Source organism: Taurulus bubalis (genome assembly GCF_910589615.1).
Source record: "Taurulus bubalis genome assembly, chromosome: 4".
Lineage (NCBI taxonomy): Eukaryota > Metazoa > Chordata > Actinopteri > Perciformes > Cottidae > Taurulus > Taurulus bubalis.
This window is the reverse complement of record NC_136592.1, coordinates 8,993,358-9,003,442: the sequence shown is the minus strand read 5'-3', so window position 1 is coordinate 9,003,442 and position 10,085 is coordinate 8,993,358. Positions and strand designations below refer to the sequence as shown.

General features: G+C 39.4%; 1 protein-coding gene across 1 annotated transcript; it reads left to right on the top strand.

Moving 5' to 3' along the window:
• Positions 1-4,520: 4,520 nt before the first annotated feature.
• Positions 4,521-8,710, top strand: psmd14 (proteasome 26S subunit, non-ATPase 14). Its single transcript, XM_079216587.1, has 11 exons — positions 4,521-4,622; positions 5,190-5,245; positions 5,679-5,750; positions 5,856-5,975; positions 6,148-6,218; positions 6,406-6,556; positions 6,677-6,784; positions 6,949-7,023; positions 7,104-7,229; positions 8,196-8,258; positions 8,534-8,710. Exons 2-11 carry the CDS (start codon positions 5,198-5,200, stop codon positions 8,630-8,632), a joined length of 933 nt encoding a protein of 310 aa, XP_079072713.1. The 5' UTR covers positions 4,521-4,622; positions 5,190-5,197; the 3' UTR covers positions 8,633-8,710.
• Positions 8,711-10,085: the final 1,375 nt, after the last annotated feature.

Genomic DNA, 10,085 nt, shown 5'->3' with positions numbered 1-10,085 from the left:
GGGTGTTCCACATCAAATAAACTGCGTGGCCGCCTCTCCCAGACTCGCCTCGGCGGTTGTTTTTTCGTGAATAAGGCACGTCGAGCCGCGTGGTGTCTGCGGCTCGGGTTATAACCGGGTAAAAAGTGCTTTTGGGTTTGATTTGTAGGCGCACAATCAGTCGGGCTGAACACTCGTCGCCTTTCATGTTGTTGTCGTCCGCACATACCAAGCATTCTTCACCCCCACCTCCTCCAACCACACACACGCACACATACATACACACACACACACCCTCTTCCTCTTCCTACCCTTCCCCCATCCAACACACTACATGTCAGAGAATCAGGATGCAATGAAATATAAGCAGGGTCTGGCCTGGGCTGGAGGTCACACTCTCTCCCTGTGTAAAGCCAACTATGGGAGGGCGCGGGAATTGAAAGACAAGAACACAGAACAAATATTTGGAAATGAAAAACATTCATTAAAATGCCTTTTGCTCCTATCTTTAGTGTCCTGCCGGCTCATTATAGTATAGTATAGCCTATATGTAGATGATCATGTGACATGAGGGTGAAGTAGAAAGAAAATATTGACCTCCTTCATGAACTTATAAATCAAGAGAACCATTAATATTTCCCCTTCCCAGTGCATTCACAAGATTGATCCGTTTATATGCAGTTTGTAAATATGTAAACTAAGCATTTTCACATATTGCACACACATAACTCACTCCACTGACTGATGGGAGGGGAAAAAGAGGAACTATGGCTTCATAGCTTCTGGTCAAATGCTTAGTGCTTTTAAATAATTGGTTTGAAGATGCAATGGTTTGCTGTTGGTGCTTCCAAATAAGATGTTCTTCTTTTTAGATTTCCGAACTCCTGCGTTTGACCTCTGAGACCCTTTAGGTTCATCAGACACATGCTTAAATAAAGCTTTTAGTTGTTGCACTCCGATGGAGGAACAGCCCCTCTCATTACAGCGGGTCCACCCCTTCAATAGAGTCAATCAGAAGTCATTTCCACCAGCTCTTTTCTTTATCCGCTGCCTGTGCTCCTGCCAGTGTCCTCAGGTCTTTTGCTGGGTAATTCTTATCATATGTTGAGCCAGAGCTACCACTGAGGTCATGTCTTCTGAATTCTGTCTGGGAACCGAGAGAGGGAACCAGGAGGGAGTTTGTGTTCTTCAAGCCTTGATATAAAGACTAAAATAAAAATAAAAATAATAATACACATTTCTTTTGGTGTTACAAAGTTAGTACATCATGATCCTGGAGCCTACGTAATAATATAACTGTATTTTGACCCTTATTTGTAATCTGTAATAAAATAATACATTATTGGGAAACAAATCCGACCAAAAACTTGATTCCAACTTTACTTGACAGTTTTTGATGCTACAGACACATTTTAGTTTGTACACAGAACATATTGTGTTCATTTCAGACCCTGTATCGCTCCAATGAAAATGTATTCCTGGCTATGTAAAAAATGATTTAAAACAGCAATTAGACCCTTAAAATCGACAGGTTATTAAAACATATTATTGAGCAGATAAATCATAATAAAACATTCAAAATGCAAATTGATGCAAACAATATCTGCCTTTTTTTAATGAATTGACTAAAAGTTGCAATGCAGCATAACAACATAACAGATTAAATTATTGTGGCGAGCACAACATCTCTGAAGATAGCAAATATATTGCCCGAATTTTGTGAGAAATGTTTCGAAAATGACAAACATATCATGTGTAGAACATTTCCAATTGGTGGAATGGTGGGTTTGTATGAACATTATAATGTGGCGCTGGAACAAGTGTGTGATACTGTCAGGCAATGTGTAATAAGATGATTTTTCCAATCCTCAAGAGACAAACTGTATCACTGTAAGAGGTTCATATTTACAAAAATAGTGACCCTGTTTGTCTTTAAAACGTTTTTTTTCCTCTTTTGTTTCATGTGTTTGACCTATATCTTTTTTGCCAATAAGGCATTATTAGGACAGAGGGCTAATTATGTTCAACAATGGAAACCTGCCAGAATCAAACCACAGACCGCATTATGGGGTCATGTCCAAACCACTATGTGCATGTCTTTGTTTTTAAAGTCAACCAATTGGTTGAGATGCAGCAGAGCAACTTCCATCCACACAGGCACATCTGGGCTCAGAGATAACTGTGTAGGTGCACAGTTCCCTCTCACTATTTCATCATTAAAGTCATTTTATATTCACATATGGACACTAACGTGCACAAAGCAGTGCTTGCCACTAGCAGTGATCCTGCTGGAGATTTAAAAAGCAAAGCTGAATCCAAATCCCATCAAGGTGCAAGGAAGCTCTTAAAGCATCACATTTCTCTCCCTTATTTCCTCTGCCAGTAGGATTAAGGTTTCATGCTGGTGTCGTGTTACAAGCTACTTGTGATGGTACTAGAAAAGTCCAATCATTCCTATATCAACAATAAGCTCCAGTTGATGATTCCCTGTGTTGTTTGTCACCATGTTGGGTGGTTATTGATTGGTTCAATGTGCTTTTGGTGACAGGTGAAATTTCATACAGGATTCCAATGTAAATGTACTATAGTTCACTTATTAAAGTGGTTTACATCGCATATTTTTGCACTGTACTTGGAACCAGCTTTGTTTCAAATGAATCGAATAGCCAATGGGTAAGTTGATGTGAAGCCTTTGGCTCATTTATCCATCCTTCCATTGTTTCTCTGGGTAATTTTTCAGGAAGTCGTCTCCCTGTTTGGAGCAACAAAATGAATAGGTTTCACATTGAACCGCTGAGAAGCTGTCAACCAATCACACGCAGAGCTGAATTCAATGAGATAACCCAGTCAGCAATAATGATTCAGCAAACAATAAACCGGGCGCACTTCAGAAGGAGAAATAATGAGAATGAGTTTGTTTCCTGTATCGTCTTGACTCTGATCAAGTCCTCAGTTCCTTTATTGGTGGACGAAGCAGCTAAAGTGTCATTATGGGAGACTGAATTCAAACTATATCAGTACAACAATACAACAGAGATGAGAAACTAACTGAAGTCACTGAATTTAAAGACCATATAATAATGTATTTTACTCATGTAGGTTAACTCAGTCTGGATCCTCAAGGCCATAGAAACTAGAGTTAAGCCCATCACAAGGAAGCACATCCTGGTTACGACCGCTGAGTGTAGTGAATTGTGTCGAGGTAGCAAGAGGTCCTGTGGGTGTGGTGATGGAGGGGCCGAGGAATGTGGATGATTATCTCCCCCTTCCTCATTTACTGAGGAATTAAGGAATTAAAAATTCCTGTTGATGACTTGTCTGGCTAGTCAGTGTGGACACCAGTAACCCTGTTGGCTGAGACTGCACAAGTTGTCTGGAATACATGAAACCCAACAGAGGAGCTTTTTCACAAGCGGAGTGATGGTGCGGTTTAGCTCAGAGTTTGTGGCTCCTCAGGGAATAATGAAATGCTTGCGTGTTGAAATATGAGAAACCACACAATCTTCACAGCCATTTTCATTCTTTTTGGTATTTAAATATGGATGCTGTATATTTCATCAGTGCTGTTTTTTTTCTACCTTCAGTACATGCTGGAAGGCGAGGTCAGGGTGCATATTTACATTTAATTCAATTTGAAAATGTATTGTTTATTACTTTAAATTAGAGACTTAAATTGCAAGACTTAGATTGCATGTAATGTTAGTTTTAAGTCTCCTTTCTTAGAAATACATTGATGCACCTCTATAATTTCAAACATTTAGCAGATATATACTGTATATGCACAGTGTATAATCATGCTACGTACATTGTATGCAGACATACTCTTCATAGCAGGTACAAGTATTAAAACATGTTTGACCAAAATGAGTAAATACTCAGCCATAAAACCACAAAGAAAACTACCGCAAAGGAAACACTGGATTTTACTTATAAAACATCATCCATTTGAATTATTCCGTATGTCCAAATTGCAGATGTTTCACAGCTCAATGAAATTAAACGTACATGAGGAAAAGCTCCTATTTGCAGATAAATGGAGTACACAGAACTAGTGATATAATATACAATCTTTTTGTATATTAGATTGTGGCTTTACTTATTGTATTGTATGTAATGATCGACTGAATAAAACACATATGTTTGTACGTACAACTACAAATAAAACAAAATATAAACAGCAATAAATATCAGTAGGGTGCCTCAACCAAATGTCAGAAAGTAGTATAAAACGAAAATATTTTATAATAATACATTTAGTAGGCCTACGTAGTTAACCCTTCTTCTTATCAATGTGATATATCATGTTAAATGGTGTAAGCTTTTTGTATGATAGTTCTGTAGATAAGATTTAGTCTTTACCGTTAAAAGAAATGAGCTACATCTGCACCGATAAAACTGGATCCTGAGAACATATTTATTATCAGTAATAGTGGTAACAGTATTGATTGTGGCGCCCCCTTGTGGCTCGATTGTGCAGATGCAAGTCTGGCGACAAAAAATACGTCATCGGTGCGACGGAAGCAGTTTCTCTAAGAAAAAAAAAGAAAAGACAATTCTGGCTGATTCATTGTAGGCAGTTTACACTGACTCGACTGGTCAAAGAAACACAGACTTTTCTCAACATCCGAACTATCTGACAACAGGTAAGTGAACTCACAGCTTCAACACAGCCAGTAGCGTTCATAGAACACGGTGAGACGGAACCAGTGTGACGGCTTTGTTGCTGTTTTTCTTGTGCGGGATGACAGAGGCCAAGCTAGCAGCGAGCTAACTGCTAGCTAACGCCTTTAGTAACGTTTGACGTTGCTGTTAATGAACCGAGCGATTCAGTGACACCTTTATTACACATTGCACTGTTGTGGTTTTGTGTTACTTCAAAACAATACAATATACTTTGATTTAAAATGCATAAACGCGTGGATGTCCATCTTCTCATGAGGTGTTTTCGTGACTATAGGGACATGAGCTAACTTAAGCTAACTAGCGAGTTGGAGGCTAACTTCAATTTTATTTTGGATTTCTTCGGTTACGCAAATAATGTTACTCCCCAAATGTTTATGTTATATGTATCAATTTGTCTGAATTTGCATTTGGATGAATTTGGTATGCTCTATATAAATGCCGTAAAATGAAAACTCTCTTAATAGTATAACTAGCTGTGCAGTTTGAAGGTAAGCTAACCTTTTGACTGTATTGTGTTTGCTCATCAGATCTCAACATGGACCGGCTGCTGAGGCTCGGAGGGGGAATGCCAGGGCTTGGCCAGGTAATACAACGTTTTAAATGTCTGTGAATAAAGAACATATACAAATGCTTTTCATGGCTCTTGGCTGAACTTGATATCATAACATTACATCTAAACTTACATGTATCAATGCTAATTTGTTTTAAATGATTATGTACGATTTAAAAAAATAGTTGAGCTAAACTGGAAAGCCTTCTGCCCGTAACAATAGTAGGATCCTTGGTTGAATCAATAATGTACCCACTATTTCATACTTATTCATCATTTCAAACACACAAAACTCATCATGTCATGCCCAGAATCTTAGTTTAGTTTACCACGGGATTAAAGGATACAAAGTTATGACCCAATACATATTTAATGCATTTAAATTCGAAACAATAGTTGGATTGGAGTGATTGATCTACCTGTATTAGAAAGGTGTGAACTGATAAACTCTGCTTTGACTCCTCAGGGCCCCCCAACAGATGCCCCTGCTGTGGACACAGCAGAGCAGGTTTACATCTCCTCTCTGGCCCTGCTCAAGGTAATCACACATCATATGCACTAAACATTTTATAGTCGTTAGGTTCATATTTTAATTTAAAATAACACATTTGTGACCTCTCTTCTTGTATCTGCTTTTCCTTAGATGTTGAAGCACGGCCGTGCTGGTGTACCCATGGAAGTCATGGGATTGATGTTGGGAGAGTTTGTTGACGACTACACAGTGCGAGTGATTGATGTGTTTGCCATGCCCCAGTCAGGAACAGTATGTATTTACCCTAGTATCAACCCTAATATAACACAATTAATAAAGCTAACTTATCCTTGTTGTCATGTGTAGTAAATGCCTTGTATATATGCTCATTTTGACAATATGGAGTATATATAATTTCTGTCGTAGTTCCTCATCAATTAATTAATGTTTTTCTTCCTCACAGGGTGTGAGTGTTGAAGCAGTGGATCCTGTGTTCCAGGCCAAGATGTTGGACATGCTGAAGCAGACCGGCAGGTAAAATTTACAGGTGTAGTAGGAAAAAATGCCTGGTTCGCCTACATTGTAGTGTAAATCCAGGGATGACGAAAGTTTATTAAAACCTCACTTTGATGTTGAGATGAAACATTTCTAGGAAATAATCGAAACTTTTTGGGCTACCCTCTAAACATGTGTGCTGTCTTTTACCCATGTTGCTCGTCAGACCAGAGATGGTGGTGGGGTGGTACCACAGTCACCCTGGTTTTGGCTGTTGGTTGTCTGGCGTGGACATCAACACACAGCAGAGCTTTGAGGCCCTGTCGGAGCGAGCCGTCGCAGTGGTTGTTGATCCCATTCAGAGTGTCAAAGGAAAGGTAAAGATGAAGGCCTGCTGCAGAAAAACCTTGTTGCTCAGTAGCTTGTATTTTGGATGCGTTATACACAACTTTAGAAGTAACTTACTATTCAGTAAACTGGCTTCATGTCTCCTCCAGGTTGTAATTGATGCCTTCCGATTGATCAATGCCAACATGATGGTGCTGGGTCATGAACCAAGACAAACCACATCCAACCTGGGCCATCTCAACAAGCCATCAATCCAGGTAACAAGTTATTCACGGGGTCATCACCTCTGTTCATAGATCCAAAAAGGTTAAAATCACAAAGTAGTGGAATATTAATTATAATGTCAGGGAACTTTCTCTCAGTAGCTGGTATTGCAGGTTATGACTTCATATATTTAATCTTAGGCTTCTCATGTTTTCAGGCTCTGATTCATGGACTTAACAGACACTACTACTCCATCACCATCAATTACAGGAAAAATGAGCTGGAGCAAAAGGTTTGAGAATACACTGACCACAGATGTATCTTCATTGATTTTATTAATGGAACATAAAAATAACGCTCATTGTTCTTCAGATGCTGTTGAACCTGCACAAGAAGAGCTGGATGGAAGGACTGACCCTGCAGGACTACAGTGAGCACTGCAAACTCAATGAGACCATCGTCAAGGAAATGCTGGAGCTGGCTAAGAACTACAATAAGGTAAACCTTTTGGACCTTGTCCTACAATCTGAAACTGAAGAGATTGTGACGGAACATTTTATTCATATTACCAGAAAGCTGAAGTGGCCTTTTTAAAATTAACTCATTGCGTTACAACTTTACCTACGGAGACAAACAACTCGTTGAAGTACTTCTGCATGACCAAAAAAACAAAACCCCTTTGTGATTACTTGCGCATATTGGTTATATTGTCTAGAAGGCACTTAGCCAACTGTACACCTACTTTCTGACTGTTTTGAATCTACTGTAATTTCATAGCCTTGCGTCAGTGTCTAAACTGCAGGCAGACAGGAATGTCACTATTTCCCATTTACACCCCTTTTTTATGTTGAGGTAGCTGGCAAATGTATTTTTTCTATCATGCAGTGTTTCCTCCAGGATTACACAAATTAGTAGCATCTCTTCCACCACGTAACCACCTACATGCTCGTTAATTTAATTCGAAAGCTCTTGCCGTTATGGCGCTGTGGCATCGTCCTCCTCGATGCCTCTCACCTCCCACCAGTGTTATGAAGCTGTGCTGTGTTGGCACGTTCTTTCGCAGTTGACCGATGCTTAGCGTTATCCCCAGGCACGAGTTGCATTTCACAGATTTTCTTGGAAGAGATTGCGTTCCGATCAGTCTTTTAAAAAGTAGCACTCAAACATAATACAGAGATTGAGTGACTTTGTTAGTCGTTTTGAATCTATAATTTCCTACAACTGTTTACTCCGGTGCAGCAGTCAGATGATCAGTGAGACTCGTCTTACTAATGCTGGTGCTGAACGGTTGCGCACATACGTGCTGAATCTCCCTTTGACCCTAAAGGTCTTGCAATGCCTCAAAATCATATACAGTATTTCTGCAGAGCAAAAACTGCAAAAGTGTATTACAAATATGCACGCATGGCATGCTCCTGGTGTGCTCCTCTGCAATATTAAGACACTTTCGTGTTTCCACCTCAGGCTGTTGAAGAGGAGGACAAAATGACCCCGGAGCAGCTGGCAATCAAGAATGTTGGAAAACAGGTAACGGGAGAAAATATTGCCCTTTTTTTTGTAAAATGATAAATTGCTTCTTAGAGGTCTGTGTTTGTTGATTACAGTTGAATAGGTCAGTGACAGGGTTGGATTAGAGTCGGATTGTGCAGACATGTTGGTATAAGCAGAGACTTTATGAAAGCCCAGATCGAGTTACTTTGTCTTTTTAAGTTTCCTGAAGTTTGTTGAATCCAAAGAAAACCAACGTCTTTAAATCACATCTCGTTGTTAGTGTTCGTTCTAATATTCTGTCATCCTTGCAGGATCCCAAGAGGCACTTGGAGGAGCACGTAGATGTTTTAATGACATCCAACATCGTTCAGTGCCTAGCTGCCATGTTGGATACCGTGGTTTTCCAGTGATGGGACTGTGTGTATAACTGTTAATATTGCAACCTTTTGTTTTTCCTTTTATATAAAATAAATGTATGTATGAAATGACTTTGGTACCTTATTTTACTATCCAAGCAGTATGTTGAATAATTCTGTCAGTGCACATCACTTTTTCAGTTTTAATCAGAATATAGTATTTCTACATTCTGTATTTGATTTTTTTTTTCCTTTTTTGTATTTAAGACAAAGGCATCATTAACATATGTTTTAATTTTTTTGTTTAATCTAGACACTGGACAATGTTTTTGGTTTTTCTTGGTTCTGATTGAATCATGTAGGGAAACCTGTTTAAAGGTGGAATAGAAAGCTGCATCAGTGCTATATTGCCGCAATACCCATCCTAAACACTAGGTGGTGGAAGAGTTGCAAGTTTTATGGACAAAAGCTAGAAGTTGCCATCAAGATGGAAGGCATCAAATCCCCGTAACTGTTTCATTCTCGAACAGGCTTGTTGGTTTCTTTTGGAGTTGATGTCACTTGAAGTTTTTATACAACGGTTCAGTCCAGAGATAAAACATCATAAACATACTCATTTAACAGATTTGCGGTCCAACAGTTGGCGAGGCGTACTTCAGGGGAAAACAACATTGATCCCTTTGCTAAAATAATGAACAGCAAACTTCCACTGTAAACTTGTATTGCTCCACTTTGAAAGCACTGTTTGACACCATGCTCATTCCTAAACTGGACATAAGAAAGTTAGGATTCCTTCCCCTTTTACTTTTCACAGACGTTGGCACAAAGTTATTTATAAGGAAACAGGATGATGAGGGATAAAAACATTTCGCCCTATTTGGAAAACAAAAAAGTCTGTTCAGCATGAGTGACTTCTTTCTTTTTTCCCCAGTGAAGTTATGCGTTAGTTTGACTCTGTAATGTACAGCAGATGAACGTCAAAGCTTTTGAGAAATAAAGTAGAAAGTAGGATGGTGAAGACATTAACCGACACATCAAATATATTATCCTTAATTTTGGATTTTGGTCAGAACAGATAGTGCTGCACAAATGGTAAAAAACACAGCTGGGTGAACATGCTTTGAATGAGATGCCACCCTCCAAAGAAGCATTTGCCGATGAGCAACAGCAGTGTGCGAGTGTTTTCTTTTGAGAGGAGTCTTGTAGTGGGAGCTGGGCCCAACAGCCGTCATCTCTTAGTTTACAGTTTGAAGGAAAAATGAGTTCACAAGATGTGCGCCAGAGATGCAGCCCCTATTGCAGTAACTCCAGTGGCAACGGAGAACATGGAGCATATGGTCTATCTCCACCCGGCCCAGTATATACACGAACTAGACAGAGTTATGACCGATGTGGCCTCCTGCCATTAAATAGACCTGAAGGGTCTTCAGGCTACATCATCTTTTAAAATATGTGCAATCCACACAGGGGGGCAATTAGTTTTCTCTTTGAGCACATGAAAAATGTG

What these genes read in the sequence shown, in the direction of transcription:
- psmd14 (XM_079216587.1), top strand. Translation starts at nt 5,198, where the DNA reads ATGGACCGGCTGCTGAGGCTCGGAGGGGGAATGCCAGGGCTTGGCCAG. An exon ending in CCATGCCCCAGTCAGGAACA is followed by an intron (nt 5,976 to 6,147) that starts GTATGTATTTAC and finishes TCTTCCTCACAG; the next exon opens with GGTGTGAGTGTTGAAGCAGT. An exon ending in TGGCTAAGAACTACAATAAG is followed by an intron (nt 7,230 to 8,195) that starts GTAAACCTTTTG and finishes TTTCCACCTCAG; the next exon opens with GCTGTTGAAGAGGAGGACAA.